This window comes from Clinocottus analis, unplaced genomic scaffold, assembly GCF_023055335.1.
Source record: "Clinocottus analis isolate CAN_PGR_092001 unplaced genomic scaffold, fCliAna1.0.p SCAF_4, whole genome shotgun sequence".
Classification (NCBI taxonomy): Eukaryota; Metazoa; Chordata; class Actinopteri; order Perciformes; family Cottidae; genus Clinocottus; species Clinocottus analis.
This window is the reverse complement of record NW_027176153.1, coordinates 16,303,318-16,315,852: the sequence shown is the minus strand read 5'-3', so window position 1 is coordinate 16,315,852 and position 12,535 is coordinate 16,303,318. Positions and strand designations below refer to the sequence as shown.

General features: G+C 39.8%; 2 protein-coding genes across 17 annotated transcripts in view; both read right to left on the bottom strand.

Annotated features, from left to right (window-relative positions):
• The window catches only part of huwe1 (HECT, UBA and WWE domain containing E3 ubiquitin protein ligase 1), a 47,586-nt gene extending 45,539 nt beyond the window's left edge, over positions 1–2,047 (bottom strand). For 11 of the 16 annotated variants that reach the window (XM_068598030.1, XM_068598020.1, XM_068598027.1 and 8 more), the window contains exon 1: positions 1,910–2,047. The gene's annotated coding sequence lies outside the window, so the exon portion shown is untranslated. Of the gene's footprint in view, positions 1–994; positions 1,201–1,909 lie in introns of those variants that run through there. The other 5 variants (XM_068598026.1, XM_068598024.1, XM_068598023.1 and 2 more) reach the window with 5 other exon arrangements.
• Positions 2,048–2,136: 89 nt separating this feature from the next.
• On the bottom strand, positions 2,137–12,243 carry phf8 (PHD finger protein 8). Its single transcript, XM_068597968.1, has 22 exons — positions 11,959–12,243; positions 11,216–11,339; positions 10,934–11,019; positions 10,691–10,817; positions 10,324–10,484; positions 10,055–10,196; positions 9,667–9,853; positions 9,384–9,546; positions 9,175–9,262; positions 8,623–8,729; positions 8,421–8,512; positions 7,553–7,642; positions 7,136–7,417; positions 6,921–7,003; positions 6,655–6,824; positions 6,354–6,439; positions 5,779–5,900; positions 5,136–5,467; positions 4,922–5,017; positions 4,722–4,831; positions 4,246–4,606; positions 2,137–4,154 (listed from the first exon to the last, which is right to left on the bottom strand). Exons 2-22 carry the CDS (start codon positions 11,311–11,313, stop codon positions 4,066–4,068), a joined length of 3,072 nt encoding a protein of 1,023 aa, XP_068454069.1. The 5' UTR covers positions 11,314–11,339; positions 11,959–12,243; the 3' UTR covers positions 2,137–4,065.
• Between the last annotated feature and the right edge of the window lie 292 nt (positions 12,244–12,535).

Below are 12,535 nucleotides of genomic sequence, written 5' to 3'. Positions count from 1 at the left end.
CTTGAACAAGAAAAGAAGTTTGCAGAAGACACAAGCGTCACCAGACAGATTACAAACAACAATGAAACTTCATAGAGAGGACATACACAACTTTGCAGAACGTTGCACAGAAAACAACCTACTGCTTAATGTCAGTAAAATCAAGGAGCTGATTGTTGAATTGAGAAAAAAGGAAAGCAAAGAAGCACACCCCTGTCTACATCAATGGAGCTCAAGTTTAAATTCCTGAGAATGAGCATCAGAAACAACATGACACGGTCCTCTCACATCTCCAGCCTGGTAAAGAACGCTCATAAACAACTGTATTCCTGCAGGAAACTTAAGGCTAAATTCCTGTGCTAAGTTCTTGTCAACGTTTACAGGGGAGCAATAGAAAGCATCCTGACTACAATCATAACAAACTGACATGGGGTGTGTACTTACACCACCCGGAACAATATTAATACCAATCTACTGAGCATCAGTAATATTGGTGAAAAGAGGAGCTTGCAAAGAATTACAGGGATATTAAAAGAAGAAACTCAACCCAGCCACAACCTGTTCACCCTGCTGTAATCTGGAAAGAGATACAGAAGTATCAGCTGCCAAACCCCAAAAATTAAAACAGTTTACTTCCTTTGACTGTGAGACTCTCTAATTCATCCTCTGTATATAATATAGTTTAGTGGTAATTGTTTGTTTTTTCCGATGTAGCAAATCAGGACTACAATCTAAATTGTGTTGCGCAACCCTGTCATATAATGATAAATAACAACCTTGTACCTATGGTCACTAATTGAGATGACAAGGACCAAAGGGGAAGCTGACATTTCCACGTCATTACGTTTACATTAAAATAATTGTGGCTGTGTTTACCGAAAGGCATCACAACTTGCCTTCAAAGACATATTAGTGTGATCAACGTTAGACGTTGTAAGCCTTATTTGACAGTGTGACACCTTTCTGAATAATCAGCATCCACAAACAACAACTCTGCATTAACGTGAATACTGACGTCGAGAACTGGTTTGATCATCTTCATCATCATCATCATACAATACAGTGACGTTAACGGGCCGTGGGTGGCACCTTAGTTTCAGTATCATTAGCTAACTAAACTCACACTACAATTCACGTTACCACACTAACTCGTTGATCACTCCCCAGTAAGCACACGTTGTGTCCGCTGTAACTGTGTAAAATACACTCGCATTGTCTGCCAGTATTTTTAAAGTAGCGACCCAACGTTACGCAGTTGCGGTTAGGTCAATGGTGGAGCTAACGTTGGCGAAGTTAACCGCTAACGCCAGTTAGGTGACGTTAGCTATAGCTAGTTAGGTGTTCACTAGCAGTTGGGGCTAACGTTAGTTACTTCGGCTCATATTCAGCTCTAACGGCTAACGGTCGTCACTTAGGCTCATATATTCAGCTCTAACGGCTAACGTTTGTTACTTCGGCACATATTCAGCTCTAACAGCTAACGTCCACGCTAGCAGATTACGAAAAGTCAAATCTGTAACCCGACACACATTTAGACTCTCCCCGGTTTAATTTATCATCATTTGCGAGGAAAGAGAGTAGTCATTGAGCGGGGGTACCGCTTTGACTTGTACATGAAGGCCCATATCCGCACACAGTAAACACATGTATGTATATGCGTGTGGCGTGTGTGTTTGCGGGTTTTGCGCGAGCTAACTAGCTAGCGGTGAGAGCGGCGCACAATGCTCTATCAGTGGGATCATGGCTAAATTAAAAATGGCGGTTAACATAGCAGAGGATCCGTAGTTTAGCCGTAAAATACCCTAGTTTTGTAGACTCGGATCTGAGTGACGGTTGTGAAACATCGATTGCGGTTATTAAGGAAGAGGAATGTTTGCCATCAGTTAGCTAAAACCCACGGCAATACAAAGGAATAATAATTTATTCTTACCTCGAATGCGTGTTACATTTGCTTCTCCATCTTGCACTAGAGTGGTGGTAGAGCAATTTTGGATCTCGCGAGAATACCTGCTGCTGCGTTTACCCAGGGCACTCCCTTGTAACCAAGTGGGTCTTCGTTTTGAAAGAGGGCATACGTACAACCTTATTAACTGGTATTTCCAGCCTCATCCTTGTGATTAGATGTGCACACGAAAGCACACAGAAGAGTTTACCAGGTTATATGGGAAAAATATTTTTAATTCAGTTTGATATTGAAGTGTATACAAACTCACTGACAATCAGGAATTAATGACTGGACAATTTCATAACAAGTGCATTTTCTCCTAGTTGGACTGAAAGAAAATGTAAATGTGAAAGTAATTGTGCAATAGTGTGTACAACAATAAAAAGAAGAAAAACTGTGGGCGGTACTAATTCTAGTAAAATCTAAAGTGTCTTAATTATACCAAATTGTAGATTAGTTTGAAAGAAAATCATTAAGTGTTGATGCGTTTAAACCAACACAATAGTACTTGTGTCTCTCCAATAATTCCCTAACGCCACTTGTAGGTGATTGCAAAGAAAACAGAGTTCTCCAGTAGCTTAGAGAGTAGTAGTACTAGATAGAAAACTCAAAACTATGCATTTAACTACCAAATCAATCTTTTGGTGATTTGGTAGTGCTAAAATAATATAATAAAAAAAAAAGAAATTTTGCCCAATGTATATTTTATCTTTTCCAGGTCGTATTTAAACATTATGTTTAAAAGACACAGTACACACTAACACAAAAATGAATATCGGGAATAGTTATTACAAAAAAATAAATGGATGAAATTAAACAAGGGCATTTTTTTCAGAACATTTTCACTATTACACTGACAAGACAACATGACAAACTAAGCAGCAAGACAATTACTGCGTACAAATATAAAAAAAAAAAACTATTTCAGATATTTTCCAAATAGAGCAATGTATCATGTACAAGTTATGTTAAGAAAGATTTCAAATGTTTTGAACTATAAAAAAAACTTAAATTACAACATATATTTACATATCAGGTCCTGCACCTTCACAATGTTTTCACACAGTTAAATCTACACTTCTGCCTCTACATTTTAGAACCAGTGCATTCTGTGTAAAGATCTGGCCCAAGAATGCTGCCAAAACTTGGGGCACAAATTATGGCAGGAAACTAGTCTCTTCATCGCATAAAATTGTTCTGCTCTTCCAATGTAGCTATATAAATTACAAATATTACAAATATATACAATGACAACAGACTGTAAAAGAAATTAAAACAATTTTTGTACAGGTATTAAGTGGTTGAAAATAATTGAAGTAGGGACTAAGACAATGAAGTGGAAAAGCATACCATGTTAAAACAATCTGAGAGGTGGCAAAAGGCTGCCTTGTTAAAATAAATATACTAACAATAAATAGAGCTGTATGATGTTACTCTTGGCATCAGTTGAATGCTTAGAACGTCATGTGTAGAGCTACAGTTTATGGAGGAAAAAAAGTTGTACACACTTCATGACAAATCCCTAAAGAATAACTTATATATGTGGCATTTTGGGTGCTGCTGAAAATTTGCATACGCTGACGACTGTTATGTTGTGTTGCGATTGGGATCCTGTAATCATCATTAGAAAACAAAATGTGTTTTAAGAGGTACAAAAGGACATTACATTTTACCAGACCAGAATACGTGTTGTTGTTTTTCCTTCCCTTTTTGAAATGTATGATGGACACTGGACAGTGTAATGTCTTTGCATAAGTATAACCACAAAAGAATACCTAAATAAAAGAAACAATTGAGTTTTGTAAATTTATCACGCTTGTTAGATCCATGTCAACCTACATTTTGAAATGTGAGTCACAATTTCCAATTGACAAAATCGAATGGTATATGATCATAAAGAGGTTACTTAAGATTGGTTTTAAGTCACACATATGCCTCTGAATAACCGTTTCAACAGATATGGATAAATGGGCAGACTAAATGGTGTACAAGACAAGGTATAGTGAGGTTCAATAACAGCTGACAGTAAACATTTATATAGAGTACAAAATATAGATCACTATCTCTATTTCTTTAAGACCTACTTCACTAAAGCCTTTTTCTTCATTTCCACAAGTTTTCAGGCATTTTTCCAACATCTCTCACAAGAGAAGTTTGCCGTTACGATGAATTTTCAGAATCTTTCCAAGTCTCTGTTTTGCAGTCGCAAGTCCTTTCTTTGGACGCTTCCCTAAAGTAGAAGTGAAAGGGGGAAATACATGAGAAAAAATGCTGTCAAGAGATATTAAATTATGTTGTTAATGTTTTATGTTTATGCTTACCTTGACCAACTCCTGTTGTGGCTTGGCTGGTTAAACCTGCAGGGGATGTAGCAGAGTTAGAGCTGCTGTTCTGTGGAGAAAGTGAAGGCCGGCGTGAAGTGAGGAATACACCAGGGGCCATGGCTCCACTGCCTCTTGGTCCTCCAGGGCCAAATGGTCCTGGCCCTGCAGTGTATTCATGGTCCAACAGACTTGCAGAGTAATACTCCATCCTCCTGTCTGGACTGGAGTCTGCTGCAGTCTCTGTAGCAGGTGGTGGTGATGGTGGGGCTGGCTCAGTCTGAACAGGGAGAGGAGGGGCGACAGGAGCTGGAGGACGCTGCTTTTTTGTGTACTTTCTTCGTGCAGGCTTTTGCTGCTCCTGGATCATAATCAAAAAAAAGAATCAAAAGTAATTTTCTTTAATTGCAAGACGCCTCCACTTTATTCACTGGGCACATATTTCAAAGACCAATAAGCTTTGTTTCCCAACTCACTTGTTGTGCCAGCTTGGCAGCAGCTGCCGCAAGACCAGTTTCTACAGATGCGACTCTAGCCCCTTCCCTGGCTGGTCGATCCTGTTTAGGTAGGGTGGGCATCACCCTGGCTATAAATGAAAATACATTCTTAAGAGATCAACTCTCAGTGAGCTAAAAAGCATTATGTTCCATCTTGTTAATATGTTTAAGCCAGTTACCTTTTGGGCTCCACGGTGTGTCATCCCAGTTTTTCTTCCGCTTCATCTTAGCCTTGTTGGCACGGTCCTCCTCATCAGACTCCAAGGACGGGTAAACTTGAACAACAAAAAATGTTTTATTATAATTTAACAGCTTGACCAATAAAAACTTTAGTGCGCTGACTCTCACTGATTTGTACGGCAGCAGGTTTTAGTCATTGAGTGTATTGCTCACCATAGTCTGAATCTTTGAAACAGGTTCCCAGCGCCTCTTGCTCATCTTGACTGTCGTCGTCACTAAGGTGACGGGCTGGTCGTTTTATTGCCCGTTTCCCAGGTCGCTGGATGACAGGTTTCTTCTCAGGAGTTCTTGTCTTTTTGACTCCTCCAGTCACCCATACTGCCCGGCCACCCTTTTCCTTGACCACCCCTAATCCTTCTGTCAGGCCTCCAGAAATGGATAAGGGAGATGAAGAGGAGGAAGATGAAGATGAGGAAGGGGGATTGGCCATGGACAGCATACCCTGTATGGCATCACGAGTACTGGGAGAGGCTGGAGCTTCCTCACTGAGAGAAGGACAGAGTTGAGCAATCACTCAGCATCTCAAAAATAACCTCCTAAACATAGCATAGTGTCAGAGACATTGGAAATATGTGAACTATGCAAGTTTCAAAAGGTTATTGGATTCTTGCAACAACACGGCGAGACAATTATTCTAGCTTGTATTCAAATGTATTGCTCTTTTGTCAGGTATCTAAAACCAAGGAAGTTTGCTTCAGATATATTTTGCATCTAAGAACCAAGAAACTTCAGACTCTTACTGAATTTGAGTGTTCAATAAAAACAAGAAAGGAATCCCTTGTCAAGGAGATCTAACCTGAGTGTTGCAGAGTCCAAGCCCGCCACTTGCTTGCTGGCCTTCAATAAGTCCAGAATTCCCCCTGCGCCACCCTTTACCCCGTGGGCGGCTAGTGCTTCTTCATCTGTGGTGTAATCCTCCTGAAGCCACATGCATAAACATGTTATTGTTATTATTAAAAATAGTGCTGTAGAGGTCCAGTGGATAAAGCAGGACATGCGTCATAATAAACAAACAGACGGGGAGGAAGGTGTAGATACTCTCATTCCTGTCACATTTCTACAGTTTATCACTGACAAACATAAATGTAAAGTGATTACAAGCAAACAACAACATAATTTGTCATGAGCTGTGACCTGCTAGATGCTAAGTTTGAAAGTAGAAGCTGGTATGGTTGGTATGAGATGCATAACAAATCTAAGCTCAAAGCCATAATGTAGTCACAATCACAGATTTATTCCAGCTGTATCCTGCAATGGCATGTGTGAACTCCATCTTTTTTTGTGATTAAGACTTTGCTGATACTGGCTACTACAGCTAAAAGATGGCATTCACAACAGAATACCTGATTGGTGTATCCATAAAAATCTCACCTCAATGTCAAAGTCTACCTCTCCAGGCTCCCTGATGCGATTGGGGTCAGAGCAGGGTTTGGCTCTGGGCAGCTTCCTTGGAAGACCTGAAAGCCCATTTAAACACAATTAGGTTACAGCAGCAAGGTAGTTTTGAAACCATCCTACTTAATATTAGGTGCTACATTTAGCAAACACTCCCAAGTGTTAAAATAGCTATACTGATCTCTCAGACTTTACTGGTGGGTGAAGAAATGAAAAATATATGTCCCTTCTTTATTCATAACATTCATAAAACGCTTGTTGTAAGTTAAATTCCCACCACTTAGTTTCTTTTTCTTGCTAGGTCCTGCAGGCTTGCGTCGTGGAGGAGGGGTCTCGTCAATCTGCAGCTCATCGTCGGACTCCAAGTCAGACGGACTGGATCCCTCCATGGCAAGATGTTTGTACTTTCCTGCCCTACCCGCACCATTACTACTGCCGACCTTCTTACTAAAACCAAAGCATCGGCAAGTTAGAAACAAAACCTTAAGAAGACCATAAGATCACAAAAGTAGAAACACACCAAATGGCTGCAAAGCTTATTACCCTTGGAGTTTTCCGTTGGTCAGCACAAGTTTCAGTTTGTTTTTCTTTAGCTTTCCTTCAAACTCATCCAAGGGCAACTCCAACTGGAAAGACACAAATTGTCAGAAAATATGAGGATAAAGCATACAAACCAAACAAATGCTGGCTCAGCATTCCCGTTACCTTCATTAATTTGTTCAATTTTGGGGATATGCTGCTTTCTGCAAATGGCATACCTTATTCTTGTTTTTGGACTTTCCATGTGGAAATTTTTTGAGTGTATGTTTGGTGTGGATCTCAATTAGATCAAGTTCTCCTGCTTCTGCCTTTAGCAGCCCCTTCTGACCCTTCTTCTTAGTTCCTGGAGGCCCGAGACCCGCCATCATCTCCTTGGGTTTGGGTCCTTTCTTTTTTCCGGGGGGGCGTGCTGAATTCTGAGAGGTGGTCAGAGGAGCTTTTGAGATTGGCGAACCAGGAAACTGAGGTCCAGTGCGGCCAATGTTTTGCTGGAAGATGTCCTATTGAGAGAGATAGTGTGTATTGTCTAGTGAGTAAAAGCTCAAATGTCATAATAGTATTTCTAAAAACATAAATCACAAAAATCTAAACTAAATAGAAAACATGCACAAACTTTCAATTATTCTCTCACTTACCTCAACCAGACGAATCTCTTTGGCCAGGTCCTTCACTAGTGTCTGAGTATTGATGGTTTCTGGGATCTCCACTTCATGATCTGCTAAAGCCTGAGTGTAAGAAGACAACGATCACTCAACTCACATAATATACTGAAATTAAATCAAATATTATACTGCACAAAACAAGGCATTTTTAATGAAGTTCAATATCATTCTTATATCCATTCGCTGAAGCTGCAGCCAGCAGCTGGTTAACACAAATATTGGAAACAAGACGCAGCTAGTGCAGCTTGGGGAAATGGTAATGACAGCTGCCTCCCAACACCTCCAAAGATCACTAATTAACACATTACAGCTTTGTAAAATACAAAAATGACAGGTTATATGCCAGATTTTATTTTAAAGCAATATCCATTAACTTTCTGGGGCCTCGGCTGATTGCCTGGCAACTGCTCAGAGTCAAGAAACAGTTAGACACATGACCCCCTGTAAAACCATAACGTATCCAAAACAAACACATTTGTGAACTTTTGAGGATTTTGTAGGAATTATTTGTGATGAACTAACCTAACCTACGGGAAGCTGTAGCGGCATATTTAACTGACAAATATGAGCGTGGTAATAATGTTTATATTTTCAACCAGAAAGTGAATAAGTGTAATGTTACAGTTCAGCGTTGCCTTTGGAGATGAAACATGTGCATTACCTCCTTTTCAAATTCAATACTTTTATGTAATGATATTGTTGGAGCTTGCATGCAGTCGGATGCAAAATAAAACTAATTTGAGCATGCCTGTTTCACAATTAGTTATGGGAGTAAATAAATTGAGCAATGAAAAAATAGGAAGAGAGAAAAGAGTGATATTCAATACAAGATTTTGCCAACCTCTTTACGGGTCCAGGTGCGGAAGGCATTGTTCAAGGCCTTAGCTCCATGAACCAGGTAAGTGGCAGGATGTCTGCGGTTTTCTCTTAAACCTGCAGAATATCACAATGTTAATAATATCAAAATGACATACAACAAAAACAGTCAACTCAAGCAGTTCCCATGACATGGATGCTATAAAAATTAATTAAAACTCCCTCACCTCTGAAGGTATCAAGAAGGTGCTTTCCAACATACCAGCACACAGTCTCAAAGTTGGGAAAACTGAACAAGTCTGCTGTGCTCAATCTCTTCTCTATTTCATATGCCCTGAAAATGGAAAAACAGCACAGGAAAAGTCAGATATTAGTGATTATAAATAATATAAGTAAGGATCAATATTTAACAGCAGTTGTTCAGTTCGAAAAGTTCCTTGGGGCATTCATGTTTTAAGTTTATCTAAAGCGTCATAAATATTAAGCAAATTAAAGTATAATGTTGGGGCCTGTGGGAGACAACACCAAAATGGCAATTGTCTCCAGTACAGCAGGGATCTGCCAAGTGGATTTTTCCTGGTTAATTTTCTGCTTTTAGTGTGCAACTGCATTGAAACAATTAGCAAGTAAAATGAAGTTTCCATTTCATTTCTTCACTATTTTTCATAGACCTTATAGACCAGCAAGATTGTCAATATCATTAAACAAACATTTTTGTCAAAAAGGGAAACAATAAGATTATAAGGACTTGGCATGGAAAAAGTCCTGAGGAAACTCACCGTATCTGCATGTCAATGTTGAGACTATGCAAGAAGTTTCCTCCGAAGGCGACGCAGTCCACTGGAGTCAGCACAGCATGAATCCACCCTGGAAGAAAAACCAATGACAAAAATGGAAACAATATTCGAGTCAGACTTGCTTGACCATCACAACTGTACTAAACCCTTTTTATTTAACTAAGAAAACAAAAGGAAGAATTACGGCTCACCTGTTGGTATGAACAAGGTGTTTCCTTGTTTGAGAGAGCACTTGTAACACATATCCACTTGGTCTCCAAAAAACATCTCATTCTGATTAGATGAGGAACTCCACCGCTCAAAAAGTGCCAAGTTGGCTGCAGTGGGGGAAATTAGGTAGAAGATTTTCTCGCCCTGAATAAACACAGAGACAAGCTCTTAAAAACAAATACGAATTACTTTTTTAAAAAAAATTAAAAATCAAAAACTAAACTAAAACTTCTATAACAGGACTGAAATAATTGGCCTTCTCACCCTAAGGACATGGTACCATACTGAGGTGCCTCCAAAGTCAATGTGGAAATCTGTGTAGCTGTCCTTGACTCCCATTAGGCAGTACTTCTGCACATTGGGGCGTTCAAACACCGACTCTTCAGGCCAGAGGTTTTCCACCCATGATAGTTTCCTCACAATCTTTGGAGTCTCCACCAGGTTCGAGAGCCTTAAACAATTCCAGCAGTTATTGTAAGTTTTCAAAACATAACTTCAATCCAACTCTAACAACAAACTTCACTTTTACAATGAATTACCAGTTTTTTTAGCGCAGCTGATTAGATAGCAAAGTAAATATTATACCCTAATAACAAGACACTCCATTAAAATGGCAAAGTGAACGTTTAGTTATGCGTTTCTCTTTGTGTACCTGGTTTCAGAAAACTCCAGGCTGATGACATTGAGCACTTTGTCTCTGTTGGGCCTGTTGTAGTATTCAACAAAGTCGCCTAACCGCATCTTCAGGTCACATTGGCGAGACACATCAATGACATCAATCTGTTTTTCTGAACCTGCAATTCAAATTAAAGAAAAAGTTTGAGAAAAAACATTTGAATGTCCGGAATACACATGAGCCTCAAAATCTTGACATAAATCAGAGCAGATCTATAGATTGGAATAAATTAGTAAATACTTCACCAATGTAGTGCTCCACATCGCTGACGCCAAATGATGCTGGGGGAAGGGTCATGCCTAGGCCATCACGCCTCAGCACCATAACAGGAACACTGAATGAATGCTCTTCCAGAAACTCAACTGTCAGCTGGGCCCCAGACGGCTTTAGCAAAACTTCATCCGCACTGTCATAGAACACAAACAGACATATGCACAAGTTTTGATTGTGATCACTGGAAGAAAATATTAAAAATAGAGTGTCTAACAATTATGTGAAAGGTTGACATCGGCTCTCCCTTCAACATAAAAGCAGAAACCGTCAGAGGATGAAGATAAAACTAGATCTTTAAACTTGCGAATAACAAACTCCTGACCATTGTAGGAGACTAACCCTGGGAAGGTGCGGCTCCGTAGCTCTCTAACAAACTGAGGGCTGCCCGTCTTAACAGGCCTTTTTGGATCTCTTGCTCCAGCAGCAGCACCATCTGTCTGCTTATTGCCTCCACGGCGTTTGCGCACTAAGAAAGGAGATGCAGAGAAGAAAAATGATCAATGCATGTTTGTATGTTTAAGTAAACAAACCAATAAGATCAGAACAATTTAAGAAAGGTATACTAAAGGAATGGTAACTTACTGACAGATGGTCCATGGGTGACCTGGCAGTTGGGGCAGTGATACAGGTCAATCTCAGCTGCTTTGTCCTCCTCCACTCCAACACAGCTACACAGAAAACATTATTGTATCAAAGAAAGACTGCGTAGAAAGGCTAGCCGAATAAACTGTGATGAGTCAAATACTGACTATACCCACAGGAAACGCACAACTAAGACAACATATATAACTATATCATAATTTAATCTCAATGTGCAGGTACATCGATATGATCAACACAGTGTTCAATCTGAAAGTGACCTACCTTCCATGGAACCAGTCTTGACAAATGTCACACTCGATCATGAAGCGTGTCACATCATATGGCAGGCGACACAAGCAGTACACCGGCACCGATGCCATTCTGAGTGTGTTTTTCACTTGGAAACCTGTTGGAATTTAACAAAAAGAAGAAAAAACATGTAATAACATATTCCAATAACACAACCAACTTCCGTTGAAAACTCACTGGTGCATAATATAAGCACAGGGAAACACAGTAGCTGCTGCTCCTACCACCTGAAATGCTCAGTCAACTTAACTGAAAAAAATAAGTCGTCTCGGTCGGACAACAATGATTATAATTAGCAGTATTCCACATTCTTCATATAACGATACATTATTATTATTGAACAGACAACAGTTATCTTATTTCAGTCCTGTATTAGAAACACGTTGCTTCTCATAACTAACGCAGGTTAACAGCAGCCAACTGGCGTCATAACGTTGGCTCACTGTTTGTAAACACGCTGTGAATGTTGTGTCGCTAGGAAGCTAACGTTAGCTGTTAGCTCTAGCAGCTAACGTTAGCTTCCTAGCAGCTACCGATACAGTTAAACTACGCGAGTGTGAATGTGTAACTTTAATTTACAAAACAACAGCGGGTGCACTTCATTTATCTTTTAAACACGAAGAACCACTGCATGCACCCAACAGAGACGACGGATTACAGCCAAACAAAGAAGTGTCGTTTGTTATCTTAATCGATATTTAACGCTAGCAACTCACCGAAGTCTAGCTGCGGCAGGCCAAGCGTACAAAAGCCGTTGTAATCCCTACGCGAGTTCGGGAGTAGCTGCGGCCTTATTATGCAACGTAAACTATAAACAATTTGCTTTACCACTTTATTGTTTATAAATTCCGTTATGCCCAAATATAGAGACCAGGTCCAGAAGTCCCCCCTTGACAAGAAAACTTAAATATGAAGCAACCGAAACGAGCACAATAACTACAAAATAACGGCGTATTGAACTACATCAACGCCATTTCAAAGGCTGCAGCGTCAGACAGACGGTCGTTCGCCGCTGTCTGCTATTGAAAGAACAATAAAGTTGAAGACGGTTAAATGTGGAGTTGCATTCAGGAAAAAACGTTGCGCAACGTTTATGCGGCAACAAAGTTGTAGACACATGTCGACTTGGCTGCCATAGATTTTCAGAACCTGTAAAAAACGTTTTGTAAGAGTAATATTGAACAAATACATGTCAGTAAATGTACTAATTATTCAACACGCAAGTACATTCAGAAATTCCACATGATCTTAACTTACATTTTTATCCCATGTTTTTTTTTTACCGCCAGTACA

What these genes read in the sequence shown, in the direction of transcription:
- phf8 (XM_068597968.1), bottom strand. Translation starts at nt 11,313, where the DNA reads ATGGCATCGGTGCCGGTGTACTGCTTGTGTCGCCTGCCATATGATGTG. An exon ending in CTGGAGTTTTCTGAAACCAG is followed by an intron (nt 9,854 to 10,054) that starts GTACACAAAGAG and finishes GAATTGTTTAAG; the next exon opens with GCTCTCGAACCTGGTGGAGA. An exon ending in CACAACAGGAGTTGGTCAAG is followed by an intron (nt 4,155 to 4,245) that starts GTAAGCATAAAC and finishes CTTCTACTTTAG; the next exon opens with GGAAGCGTCCAAAGAAAGGA.